General features: G+C 40.1%; 1 protein-coding gene across 1 annotated transcript in view; it reads right to left on the bottom strand.

Annotated features, from left to right (window-relative positions):
- The window catches only part of BFSP1 (beaded filament structural protein 1), a 55,606-nt gene extending 40,834 nt beyond the window's left edge, over positions 1-14,772 (bottom strand). Inside the window, exons 1-2 of the mRNA XM_040351269.1 lie at positions 14,267-14,772; positions 8,654-8,714 (exon numbers count right to left, since the gene is read on the bottom strand). Coding sequence (XP_040207203.1) covers positions 8,654-8,714; positions 14,267-14,640 — 435 coding nt within the window. The 5' untranslated portion in view covers positions 14,641-14,772. The remainder of the gene's footprint in view (positions 1-8,653; positions 8,715-14,266) is intronic.
- Positions 14,773-15,071: the final 299 nt, after the last annotated feature.

The raw sequence follows: 15,071 nt of genomic DNA, 5'->3' as shown, positions 1-15,071 counted from the left end.
AATCCGCTTGGCGCAAGCCCGCCTAATTCAAATGGGGCGGGCACCATTTAAATTAGGCGCGTTCCCACGCCAAACGTTCTGCGCATGCTCCGTTAGGAAATTTCCCGACGTGCGAAATTACGGCGCCCCGACGTTTTTTTTGAACGGCGACGTGCGTTACGTCGTTTCGTATTCCTGGACGTCTTACGCAAAAAAAAGAAATTTAAATTCGATGCGGGAACGGCGCCCATACTTTAACATGGCTGTTCTAAAGATAAGCCATGAAAAAGCAGGCCTAAGTTTGCGACGGGAAAAACCGACTAGCGACGACGTAAGAGATTGCGACGAACGCGCGTATCTTCGTGGATCGCCGTAATCAGCTAATTTGCATACCCGACGCTGGAAAACGACGCGAACTCCACCCAGCGGCCGCCGGAAAATTACACCTAGGATCCAAAGGCGTACGAAGCCGTACAATTGTCGGATCTTAGCCAAAAGCCGTCGTATCTTTTTTGTGAATTACGAATAAAGATACGACACGGCAAATTTGAAAATACGCCAGAGTATCAGTAGATTCTCCGGCGTATTTCCTCTTTGAATCTGGCCCAGTGTCCCTACATTTCCAGGAACAGGCAGGTCTTAAGAGCTAGTTAATGCTAGGTTAGTGAAACACTAACTTTCTCAAAATTACATCTTGAAAATTATTAAATAAACAGCATTTTATTATCACCTTTTTGTGATAAATTCATAGCGTAATAATCATGGTTTATGTGCAATATAAATTAAGCCTTGTTGTTGCATGTTCTTTAAAGTACAATTCCAGGCAAACTATTATATTTTGGATAAAGTAGGGAAGGGATAGAGTCTTGGACAGGTTTTATGCCACCTGTGTCAATGCGTGGGACATTTTTGCAAGAGGGATACAGACATAAGCAAAACAAATATTTAGTAGAGTGTGTGTGTGTGGGGGGGGGGGGGTTATAACTGCTAACAATGTCTTTATTGTTGCCTCTGCCTTCCTGTTCTGGAGATGACAGCAACCCCTGTTTCTTTTACAGGTGTCACTGGGAAAAAAAGTGAAGAAAAATAGTTTCAGCGAAGGTCACAGACATAAAATGCTAACAAGAATTTAAACTTTCCCACTATCCAAAATTAGGACAAAAAATGGCCGGGTTAGGTAAGTTTGAAACCCTATGAAACCCTATGAAATACTACTGCTAGAATAAAATGCACCAGTATATTTACATATACACAGGGCTCAAGTCCTGCGGGAACGCGTGGGAACGGAGTTCCTGCACTTTTTTCACAGCAGGAACGCAGTTCCCTTTGCAGGACTAGAGCAGCCGAGCAGCCCGAGCCGCCTGAGCCAATCCTTCACTAAGTAGTGATGCCCAGCTCAAGTCACTGTCAGGGGCAGGCGAACATTAGTAATCCTTTATGTTACTGCCCGCTTCCTGTATATGGATTCATTGGGTAGTGTGAGGGTATTCCGTCACTTCCTCGATCCCGCAATGTCTCCTGGGAGCTTTTGTCATTGTTCCCAGGAGACATTGTGGAGGTCTGCCACGAGTTATCGCGGGATTTAGAAAGATTTAGAAAAAAAAAAATGCGGTTTAGTAATTATGCATATGAGCGTATCATTTTTTTTTTGGGTGGGGGAGTGGATCTTGGGTGGGAGTTCCCACACTTTTTTCCCCCAGGACTTGACCCCTGCATATACATGTTACCCGTCTCTGGACTCATTCTATTTGATCAATATTTTTCTGTAAGTGAGGTCTCCAGAACTATACACAGTATTCTAAATGCGGTCTCACGAAAGATCTATATAGGGGAATCAGGACCTCCTTCCTTCTGCTGGTGATGCATCCTAGTATTCTATTTGCTTTCCCCACTGACTGGTCACACTGTTTGCTCATTTTACAATCATCAGAAATAAGCAGGGGATTCTTTTTCCTTAGATGCATAATTTTACATTTAGAAATATTGAACTGCAGTCTCCACTGCTTTGACCAATCTTCCAACAATGCCATTTCATATTCCATGTTACATGTTAAAGTGGGGGTTCCGCGGGAAAACGTTTTTTTTTTTTATATAGGTTATTGTAACGCTGATAGTACAAAGAAATGTGTACTCACCAGTCCCATAGTCCTGGCCGCTAGGATGACGATTTCCCCGAAAACGATATTTTATAAAAATGTATGATGGACATTGCCATCTTTACTCCGGGCACTCTGAAGCCCTCCTGTACGATCTTCTGGGATGCACGCTCTATCCCGTGCAAGCGCAGTGTGCCGGCGAGCCGCGCCGACAACACTGCATACTTACAATGGGCGAATTGTATCCGCCCCCGGTCACATGACCGTCACATGACCGGGTGCAGTCATGTGACGTTCGAAATATCTCGAGATTTCTCCTCTGGCTGCTGAAATGAATAGTGTCTTGCCATCGTCCAGAGACACACGTGATAGCTCCCAAAATCCTTTGCGGAGCAAAGCGACACGCCCAGTCCGGCAACCCTACAACCAGGAAGTGCCTGGTCGAGCTGCTACAAAGAAGGTATGTAGATTTTTAGAATTTTTGGGAATAGCGAAATCGTTATGTACATCGGGGGGACTAGTGAATCAGACAAAGTGACCAAATCGGGTGAACCTCCACTTTAAGTGTCTGTACTGTACTTAGGCCCACAGGGCAGGCATGCTGCGTGTGTGCTTGCTGGAGTGGCTGGCCTGGCAATGCATTAACATGTGGCGTGGTGGCAGCATGGCGGTGGCGTGAGTCTGACTCTCCCAGTCTCCCCAACTAGGTGTCAGCGGTGCCGAGTCCTACTCCTATATCTCAGGCTCCCTGACTCCCTCAAAGGCTCACCTGTGTCCAGACTGAGTAGGCCGGCCATCCCTCCCAGACGAAGTCCACTGCACATCCGGCGCGGTCAGGGCACATCTTCTCGATGGCGGCGGATACAGAAGCATGGGCAGGACTCCTCCAGGAGCAGTCTTCGCGCATGCGCCCACCCACGTTTATGGATTGGCAAGCCCCGCCATCACATGACCACATACGCCCAATCACAGGGCACCATCTGCCGCAACATGGGCAGTGACACAGTAAATAACATTTTACTGATTTAAAAAAAAAGTGACACGGATGCCGGGATTTCGCACCTCCACCAGAGTTGCGCCAGGTGCGACGGCCTCCCTGCCCCCCCCCCACACGCTACGCCTCTGGCTGTAACATTCATTTGGAGGTATCTCTATTTTTTCACTTTATATATTTGGGTATGTGTGCACATTCCACTTTGTACATTGGACGTATATACTATAATTAATATTTTCTTATATAAAGCTTGTGATATTTATATATTGGTGTGCATATATATATATATATATATATATATACACTTATGTACGGTACTTATGGTTAATAGGTGGAGGCACTGCCAACTTTATTATCAAGCCCACTCTTCCACTTAGGTTTTGGTTCTCTTATTTACCTACTGGTTTAATGCAATGTCCTACTTGGGGAGGGTCATTTGTCATAACCCATCCCCCCAAAAGAGGGCTACACAACCCACACAATGTTCAAGGCTAGCTTTTAGGGCTCAGTGGCAGTGGTCTTCTTCCCATAGGCTAGAACATTGCCTACCAGAAAAGAATTTCAGTTTCTGAAAGAAAGACGCCAACCACTACAGTAACATACTGCCCTGGATTGGCCTTGGTGTGTCTTCTACATTTCTGTAGCAGTGGTTATGCTCAGATACATGGGGAGCAGAGATTAAAGGTGAATCTGAAACTTGCATACAGGTAACACCGTCTGCCTTCTTTGTACTTACTATTGTATCCATTCATTGTTGAGGTGTACCCATCTACACCAATTCCTTTAATTATAATATGGTGATCTGAGCATCCTCACTTATAATGCAAGATAGTTGTTCCTAAACAAATGCTTAAGTTGTTCCTAAAAAAATATGCTTAAAGGGGTTGTAAAGGTTTGTCTTTTATTCTCTAAATAGGTTCCTTTAAGCTAGTGCATTGTTGGTTCACTTACCTTTTCCTTCAATTTCCCTTCTAAATGTTTTTTTTACTTTGTTTGAATTTCTCACTTCCTGTTTCGCCTCAGTAAGCTTTCCACCATCATCCGAGCGGTGGAAAGTCATTTAGAACAGCTTACTGAACAGCTTACTGAGGAGAAACAGGAAGTGAGAAATTCAGAAAAAGAAAACAAACAAAAAAAACATTTAGAAGGGAAATCGAAGGAAAAGGTAAGTGAACCAACAATGCACTAGCTTAAAGTAACCTATTTAGAAAATAAAAAACAAACCTTTACAACCCCTTTAAGAAGGGATATAATTGCAATATACAAATCTTTGAATAGTGACTCTAGCTTTGGAAGGAAACTATTTAACCTAAGGTCTCTAAAGAAGACATGCAACCACACAATGGAGTTGATGAAGTTGGATGAGAAGTGGTTAAGTCTTAAACTGCGTAAGAGGTTCTTTACTTTAAAGTGGTAAAGATGTGAATCTCCTGCCACAGTTTTTTTAGTATCAGTGGGGAGTGTAGATAACTTCAAAAAACTTTAAGATGTGTTTCTCAGCGAACACAGTGTAAAGACATATTGAAAATGGTAGACACACACACTCAGGTTGAACTTGATGAAATGGTGTCTTTATTTAACTTACAAACTTGTAGCTCTATATCTGTGTTGTTTTGCTACCATATATGAAAAATATATGTGTGTGTGTGTTTGTTTTTAATAATACTAGTTACTGTTAGAAGTTTAGGGATTTTACATTTTAGAATGTAAGAGATGTCACAGTACGCAGAAATCTGTTTATTAGCTAAGTAAGTAAATGCAGGGTCACTCATATGGTGCAATACCCAGTTCAGACAACATTATCATATTACTAATGGAGAAAAAAGACCAATAAAGCTGTCTATTTTATCTGTTACTCTCTCTTTTGGCTTCCACATAACTGTGTATAATGGAATTTTATTGATTTATTTGGTACAGACATTTGAGTACCAGTTGTACATAACTGAGAAGATTAAAAGGTCTGACTGCTGGTCTCATTGGTATAATTTTCTAATAAATCTATCACTAACAGTGTGGAAAATAACAAGTAAAGTGAAATATGACACAGAATTATGGATGAAAGTTATGATAGGAACATGTGGCAATTACAGCTGCTTCGGGTAAGAAATTAAACCTGCTTTAGTTCTTCTGTTTCCTTTCCACCAACTATTCTATTAACCAATAAGTGTTGCTCACAATTTTCCACATCCAGGACACATATTCTGTAAATGGAAAATTTTGGACCAAGTACAATGCTAGATAGCTAGGACAGCTAGCTGTCTTAAGGTATCTACAGAGAATAATGAACTGCTGGTGATCAGGGGTGGGGTAGTCAATAATAATAATAATAATAATGATAATAATAATATATTTCATATAATATAATAATATATTTAATAATCAACTTGAAAAATTCTTCTTAGCTCTTTGACGTTCCCTCAAAGATTATTCAAGGGGAAAGTTGGCTATTGTCAGCCTATAAATGGTACCTGACCTGGCCCCTAACAGCTAAATTGGAAATATTTCCTCAGTTTTTGTGTGCACATTTAGAAGTAAAGTTAGCAATGCCCCACCATACTTATAATTATTTTGTCAACCGGCTAGGGACTTGAAAAGGATATTGATCACTTTAGAAGATAACTTGCCATACTGAAGTCACCTCAAGACCCACATCTTGTTTAAGTATGGGTATATCATTATTTTTCTGTTTATGAAAGAGTTGGGACTGGTTAACACGCTGTCTGTTTAATTTTTTGCTGCTTGTTTGCCACTTGGGAGATTTCCCTTCTTTTCCAGTGCCAGAGAGGAAGTTAGAAGAAATCTCTACAAATTGAGGGAAATTGCTCCCTGAGACAGCTGTTACCGAAAAAAAAGTGTCCCAACTTGAAAATATTCCTTTCTTCACAAATTTTGACTTTTTCCTTACTATCAATCCTTGTAACAATGGTCACAAAGGCAACAGAGAGAGTGAATTTCCCTAAATAGGACATCAACACCCTTTCTCCCCTTCCCCTCCTTATCAAATAATAGGGATAGAGACCTGTGTACTGTACAGTCATGGCCTCATAAAAAGTCCCAACAATTTTTTCTTTAAAACCAATGAAAACTTGACAGCAGTTTTAACATAGGTCTGCAACATGAAAACAGTTGCATGTAGAAATCCCTAGTGACAATAACCATTATATACAGTATGTTGTAACAATAGATTATGTGAGTTATAACCATTTTTATGTCTATCTCAGGTAAATCATCATATATTATCTTATAATACTGTGGGGGAGATTTACTAAAACTGGTGCACTAAGATCTAGCACAGCTGTGCATGGTAGCCAATCAGTTCTAACTTCAACTTGTTCAGTTAACCTCCCTGGCGGTATGATTATTTCAGATTTTAGGTGCTGAAAGCGGTACTATTATTTTTAAAGGAAATTTGGCGTTTTACATTGTAGACCTGTAATCCTTAGGAATAACTCACTTAAATCTGTCCAAACAAGAGTCTAGTAGACATCTCGGGTATGATAAAGTTTGAAAAACAAAATCATAAATTATAATATAAAAAATAACTATAAATAATTATAACAAATAATAATATAATTATAATAAAACTTATTCAATAATGTAATCAAATCAAAAACACTGAAATTTGCTCAGTTGCAAAAGTGTTGCTGTCATTACTTTTATTTTTTTATGACGAATTTCCCCACAAATCGCTATCGCACAATTCTGCAAGTGATTATAATTTATTATCGCTGTTTTCTAGCTGCTCTAAAACCACATTTGACATAAAGGTACAGTTTTTGGCTGCTATGGACAATCTACAGTTTGCAGGCAGAAAGAACAGTTTTTATTATACAAAAGTACATGCAGGACACTGGGCAGACCACTAGGGACAAAGGGGGGGGTGTATTTTTTACATACATTACTGTAATCTGTAAGATTATAGTATACTGTATGTATTGTGTTTATTTACTTTTTTGAATATGGCGCCGTTCTCTTCCCCAGTGCGTCTTAACGTCGCAGGGAAAAGAGCTCGGCGGCACACAGGCACTGTGTGAATCGAGCGAGGACAGCTCAATCACACAGCGGAGAGGCATCGCAGGATCGCGGGAAAAGGTAAGTAAACCATGCCTGTGGATGCTGCGAGGCGATCCTGAGTCTGGCTCTGAGTTACCGCTCTTGGTTCTGAAATTCCACCCGGAGCCAGACTCGGGAATACCGCCAGGGGGGTTAAAGCGTTTGTTATACCAACATTTTATATTCCTGACATGAGCCTGCGGTATCATGTACTTGTATGAAAAAGTATCCTGTTCTCTTTGTATTGCTTCCTTTGTGTGAAATCCCTGGTGTTCCCGCCAGTCCCTCAGCTTTTCAATTAAAACTGATCAAAGCAGGAGAACACAGCATGGTCAGTTATCTAGCTGTGCTGGGAACTCAGCCTACTCTCCTCCAATAAACAGACTTGTCCTTACAACCCCCCCCCCCCGCCCCCTCCCTCCCAGCAAGGCCTATTTCTGGGAAGCTCAGTGTACTGTTGCATTTCATTCCACCAGCTCGTATGCAGCTGAGAACAGAGGGAATGTAATCACTTACAAAAAAGTTATTTTATATCTATACACAAATGTTTTTCCTTTCATTTCTATTTTAAACTGAATGGATCGTTTTACAAGTTGATAGTTTACAATCACTTTAAGCTTTGGCAATATAACCTGGAAGCTGATTGGTTTCTATGCAGAGCTGCACCAGATTTTGCACCAGTTTTAGCAAATAACCCTTCTGTATGTAACATCTTATGTATAAAGCAAAATAGCACAACAGAGCAAGAGTGCTTCCCACAGATGATATTTTTATATTGTCTGATCTGACAAACATTTGACAAACTATGACAATAATTGGTTCATTTTATGCATAAATGCAATTGAAAGATGTCATGGACTGTCAAATAAACAAACTGATTTTCTAGGACGGAGAAAACTAATTTTAGTCAACAGATGTTAGGAGATATTGGTTGATTTACTAAAGTGAGCAGAAAATGTTCACTTACAAAAAATGAATGTTCCCTTTTTAAAATGTATGTTTCCTTAGCTTAGTAAAGAAGGTTAAGCTGTGTTCACTTTAACTACCCAGTTCCTTGCAAAGAAAAAACATTGGATTACTGAAGTGATTACAGCTTAACCTTATTCACTAAACTATTTGAAGTGAATAGCTATTCTTCCTTCTTTAAATATATATCAATGTATCATTGTTAACAGTCACACAGGGTGATGGACAGGTAAATTGTGTTCACATCTGGCAGAGCATGCATTTGTAGTGACTAATGATTTCCAGGAAAATTTTTGACTTTAAAAAATTAATTTTTTCCATTCCATGAGTTAGCCCACAGTATACTGTAAATAACTGGTAAGATCTCAAGTACTGTCGAGCAGTATTTGAATATCATATTGTCTTGTAATGTTAAACATATCTGCAAACAGAATAAATAAAACCCAATAAAATATTTTTTGCATTAACACAAACAAAACAGAAAAAAAAAATGTGGTGTTTCAAAATTATTAATGAAAAGACTACTTATGTAAAACACGCTAGAGGCTGAGTCTAATTGTCTTACCTTATTTAGTCTTTCAAGATTTCCTTTAAGAAGTTGCTGATACTCACATTCATTTTGGTATCTGTAAACAAAAATAAAACATAACTAAAGACTCCCCAAAAACTCAAATATAGCAGTAAAACGCAGGGTAACAATTGGTGATTTCATCTTCTTTCCAATATTATAAACCGTGTATTTTAAAAAACCAGCTGCATATATACTCTATGTGCAATCATAAATTAAAGATCAGTTAAAGGGGTTGTAAAAGAAACAATTTTTTTTCCCTAAATAGCTTCCTTTACCTTAGTGCAGTCCTCCTTCACCTACGTCATCCTTCGATTTTGCTTTTAAATGTCCTTATTTCTTCTGAGAAATCCTCACTTCCTGTTCCTCTGTCTGTAACTACACACAGTAATGCAAGGCTTTCTCCCTGATGTGGTTGATGGATGATGGTTGACCATAGCAAGGCCTGTTCTGAGTGGAACCTGTCCTGTTTAACTGCTGTAATGACTTGGCCACTGTAACAAAATGTCCCACACTATGCCTGAGTGCATTCGTCATATACCGCTTCCTATCTATATCAGATATTCCCACCGCTCAGAAGCACAACACGAGGTGATACTTGTTTGTCTGCTGAACATGGACTCTTTATTAGAACCAGAATACAAGTCTTATATACAGTAGAAGAGGAGAGAGTTCAGCCCTCCTGCTCATATTACTCTAACAATACCAGGAACATAAATTAACATGAGCTAATTAACTAATCCCTTAATGCAGCCGATGTGACTCTCTAACTACAATACACATTATCATACATATCAACACAGAACTTCTTCATACAATTGCAGGATCAATTAGCACAAACAACAATGGATGAAAGAGAAGCCACACTAGACGCATTTACATTATAGAAGACAACAGACAGACAGGTGACTGGAGGTGATGACATTAGCATCTCCTTACAGTATATGTCCCAACAGTGTGAATTAGTCACTCTTTCTAATATGACATATACAGGGTTCCCAGAGTCTGTGTGTCTTGGGGTCACGTGACCCCGCACCCTCTGATGCACCCTCTGCTATGTCACTGGGGAAGCCCAGGAAGAGGGAAGACTGGGCTTACCCAGTGGCGTAGCAGAGGGTGCGTCAGAGGGTGCGGGGTCACGTGACGGGTGGCCCCGCCTCCCCTATATAAGAAATGTCACAGCTTCAGCGCTTCATTCGCTGGGCTGTGTCCAGCGGTGAGAGGAGGTCGGCAATGCTGCTCTCTGGATGGATGGATCTTCTCATCGCTGGAGATTACCCGCACGCGTCGCTGGATCACCCGCACCCGTCGCTGGATCTTCTCATCGCTGGAGATCACCCGCACCCGTCGCTGGATCTTCTCATCGCTGGAGATCACCCGCACCCGTCGCTGGATCAGGACAACGTTGGAGCAGGAAGCCGGGAACGAGTGGATTATCACCGCTGGAGTTTTTTTCTTTTTTTTTTATTAATAAAGGACTTTATTCTATGGTGTGTGTGTGTGTGTGTTTTTTTACAAGAATTTACACTTCCTTCGTGAAATGGTAGGGGTAAAGTATACCCCATTACCATTTCACACAGGGGGGGGTCAGGATCTGGGGGTCCCCTTTGTTAAAGGTATCTTCCAGATTCTGATAAGCCTCCCGCCCGCATACCCCCACAACCACCGGGCAAGGGTTGTGGGGATGAGACCCTTGTCCCCATCAACATGGGGACAAGGTGCTTTGGGGGGCACCCCAAAGCACCCTCCCAATGTTGAGGGCATGTGGCCTGGTGCGGTTCAGGAGAGGAGGGGGCTCACTCTGTCCCCCCCTCTTTTCTGCGGCCGGCCAGGTCAACGTGCTCGGATAACGGGTCTGGTTATGGATATTTTGGGGGAACCGCACGTCATTTTTTTTTTATTGACGGCGGGGTTCCCCTTAATATCCATACCAGACCTAAAGGATCTGGTTATTGAATGTGCGGGGACCTCCGCACATTTTTTTTTCCCGAACTCCGAACCCGGACCCAAACTTTTTCCAATTATTCGGGTTCGGTCCGTGTTCGGGAAAAACCCAAAGTCTGTACCGAACCCAAACTTTACAGTTCGGGTTCGCTCAACTCTAATTGTAAGCTCACTTGAACAAGTATTGTTGGATATTTGTGCTACATAGGTAAACTACAATTATACTGACACTGAAGGCTTTAGGTTAGTAAAAAATACTAGGGCCGAAACAACTAATCAACTAATCGATTATGAAAATAGTTGTCAACTATTTTCATAATTGATTAAACGGCCAGCTGATGACTTGGCCTGCATACAGAATTCATTATTTGTTTACATATCAGGAAATACAGTGCAGCACACATACAGCTCAGTACACCATCTATACATGTCAATAAGTGCCTGAGAAATTGTGAATGTGTAAGAAGCAATGCCTCATGGGACATGTAGTCCTGGGCAGGAAGTGGTTCTAAAGGCAGAAGTTTTTTTACCTTGCTATATGGAACTCTATACTATACTTTGCAGCTTGCTATAGGGGCACTCTGAAGGCAGGAGGAGTCAGAAGTGTCTGTTGGTCACCCCAGAAGAGGAGATTTAGGGCTGCTCTGTGCAAAACTATTACGGAGCAGGTAAGTATAACATGTTTGTTGTTTTTTTTTGTTTTTTTTTAAGATTGTGTGCAGCGAAGATTAGCATCTGAACCCAGAGAAGTTGGAGGCTGATAGACTGGAGGTAATAGAAGGCATTACAATTAAAGAAAACCTTTACCAGTATTGTGCATTATACTTAAAATGATCATATCCATGAAAAAAAAGTCTTAGCTTTTAGTACTACTTTAATATAAAAGATTTATATCTCCCTTCCACCCTTCATATAGCTTCATGTTTGATCCTAGTTATTTTGCTCATATATCCTACTTCTGGGTGTATTTATTATTATATCTATGATATAAGTAATGTATATTATTACTTTCACTGTTTCACAGTGATTATCTGCTCTTTTTGTACTATAAAGGATTCATTTTAGTTTTTTTTTTTCTAACCCCATTATGACAGGTGATAAAAAAGCATGCTGCTGCTACTTATGCCTCGTATACACGACCATTTTTTCCGTTGGATAAAAAACCGACAGTTTTCCCGATGGAATTCCTCTGAAGTCTGCCTTGCATACACATGGTCCGGTGAACAAGAACGAGGTGACGTAAAAGACTACGACGAGCCAACAAAATTAAGTTCTATGCTTCCGAGCATGCGTTGAATTTTTTCCAAGCATGCATGTTTTTTTTCCCGTTGTAAAAGCATACAGACGAATGGTTTTCCCATCAGGATTTTTAAAAATTTAAACAATTTAAAAAAAAAATATTATATTTTTTACTTTTTGCTGTAATAAAATTCCCCCAAAAATATATATAAAAACTATTTTTTTCCTCAGTTTAGGCCGATACGTATTCTTCTACATATTTTTTGTAAAAAAAAACGCAATAAGCGTTTATTGATTGGTTTGCGCAAAAATTATAGCGTCTACAAAATAGGGGATAGTTTTATGGCATTTTTATTAATATTTTTTTTTTTACTAGTCTGCAAAAAATCTGCAATTTTTATCGGTACTGCGACCTTATGGCGGACACTTCGGACACTTTTGACACATTTTTGGGACCATTGGCATTTTTATAGCGATCAGTGCTATAAAAATGCATTGATTTCTGTAAAAATGCCACTGGCAGTGAAGGGGTTAACACTAGGGGTTGGGGAAGGGGTTAAGTATGTTCCATGGGTGTGTTCTTACTGTGGGGGGGGGGGGGGGGGCCTCACTTGGGGAAATTACTGATCTTCTGTTCATACGTTGTATGAACAGAGGATCAGCATTTCCCCCCCTGACAGGACCGGGAGCTGTGTGTTTACACACACAGCTCCCGGTCCCGTTCTGTAATGAGCAATCGCGGGTGCCCGGCGGCGATCGCGCCCGCCAGGCATGCGCACAGGACTCAGGGGCGAGCGCGCGCCCCTAGTAGCCTGCGAGAGAGCCGACGTAGAGTTACGGGCTCTCGCGCAGGGGAGCCAACCTGCCGCCGTACATTGTATGAACAGACAAATGGTCATTTCTCCCCCTGACAGGACCAGGAGCTGTGTGTTTACACACACAGCTCCCGGTTCTCGCTCTGTAACGAGCGATCGTGGGTGCCCGGCGGTGATCGCGCCCCGCCGGGCACGCGTGTCGGCACCAGGGGTGAGCAGGGGGCGCACGCGCGCCCCTAATGGCTGCAATGCAAAGTGACGTATAGCTACGTGATTTCGCGCAGCCGAGCCGACCTGCCGGTGTATAACTGCAGCGGCTGGTCGGCTAGTGGTTAATTTTTTTTTCTTTAAATCAAATATTTGACATCTGAGTCTGATGATATTTACCAGATTCAACCTCTAATAGTATATACAGTATGGAGTTTTTTTTACTACAGCTGGAGAGTGCAAAATCAGTCTCACTACTGCAGAGAAACCAATCAGCTTCTAACCTTATCTTCTTCAATTAAGCTTTGGCAATAAAACCTGGAAGCTGATTGGTTTCTTTACAGATATTAGACTGATTTTGCGCTCTCCAGCTTTAGTAAATAAAACCCTATATCTGATCTGTCTGTTTTTCTCAGAGTGGTTTAGAGATCTTGCTCCCTAACCATATAGTTGGTTATTTATAGTTGCCACTGCATATAGATATTTAAGAATATATTGCCTTTTTTTCAACTTGACATATTAAATTAATTATACACCACACATTTTTAAGGTTATTATCCAATTAATTAATTAATCGAAATAATAATCGGCCAAGTAAAATAATCGTTAGTTGCAGCCCTAAAAAATACTATGATAAACATCATCACCAGGAAACATTTAATTTCCTATCTTTATTAAAAACAGGCAGGAAGCACATATAGTGTTAAAGGGTGTATGAAGTGTTTTCAGTTTTCACACTGTAATTTGATAAAGTGGTGTTATAAAACAGGCATTGCATCGGCAAATACTGTATATATGCTGTAACTTCAAATTTCCTGTTATGAATAATTTGTGATTTGGTTAACAATAATTTAGATTATGTCAAGTTTGTAAAAGGCATGAAATAGTTCTTATTTTTTAATTTGTTTAGACTTGTCAACAAACACATTGCAATCCTTTCTGATGTGCTGTAATAAATGATTAGCATGTTGTACTCACTTTTGTAATAATAATTTGGTAATAGGATAAATTAGTTATACACTGGATGGGTCTAACACATATATGTATTTTCTTACTTACTTACAATTTCTTACTGAAATACTTAGCTAATTATAACCATTGTGTATTGTGTGGTTTCATATACTTGTGTCCCAATTATAATGCTTAAAATGCTGGGCACCTAAAATTAAAATCTGAGTTACTGGTAGGCCAACAAATTTCAATCTGGCACTGTTGTAACAGGAATGTTGGACACATAAAAAAAAAAGTAATATCGTCAAAAATTTTTACCTTTGATTGCTGTGTTTTTAAAATTTGTATTATACTCTAAAATATAATTTGTTTTTAGTTCATGTCACTAACCTTTTTAGATGGATCCTGAAAACAGTCTAATGCTACTATGCTAGGAAACAGTCAAATTACTCACTTGGTTTTAAATTCATCGACCATCCTCTGAGCATCTTTATATTCCCTTTCGAGTTTGGACCGATCATAAGACAGTTCACGAATTCTCTGACGATTTAGCTCAATTTGTTCTGCAAAAGCTTCTTCCAGGCCAGAAATCTCATCCATTCTTTGGAATGTCTCCAGCTGCTTTCTAAAGATTGCATTTCTTTGTTCCAGAACCCTAGCTCGGTTTATATAATTGGCAAACCTTTCATTGAGTTCTTGCAAATTTTCAAGGCCTTTTGCCTGAGACAAACCAAGGTTGCTAATGTCTACTAGACTTTGATCATCAAAGCCATCAGACCTCTCATATTTCTCTTTACGCACTTCTCGTAAGTAACTAGTCTTGTACATATTGCTATCACTCTAGGGGACCTTCCTCTCCCCAAGTTAAACTAGTCTAAACAAATTTCCAAGAGGCAAAGAATTAGAACTGTTCTGTCCTCCTCTCCTGTGCACAGAATGCCATCTGCAATAGCCAAATGAAATTTCGTTCAAAGCAATAGGCCACAAGGGCACTGTTCTCTTGCATTCTAGTATTTGTCAGCATTTATTTTGTTCCAGGAAAAGCATTGTTTCTTTTTTTTTTACAGCATAAAGAGGCTTAGGTTAACAACTAAACACATCTAACAAAGCAATTGCATTTTCTAAATAGATGATTCAATTAAAGTGTTTACCCAAAGCGTTTGGAATCATTTACAGTAATTGGTTTGTCCCCTTAGTGAGTTTACATTTAAAATATATCATGACCCCCTTGTCATAAATATTAAAATTGTCTGTATCTA

Source organism: Rana temporaria, chromosome 4, assembly GCF_905171775.1.
Source record: "Rana temporaria chromosome 4, aRanTem1.1, whole genome shotgun sequence".
Taxonomy (NCBI): domain Eukaryota; kingdom Metazoa; phylum Chordata; class Amphibia; order Anura; family Ranidae; genus Rana; species Rana temporaria.
This window is presented reverse-complemented; position numbering and strand designations above follow the sequence as displayed.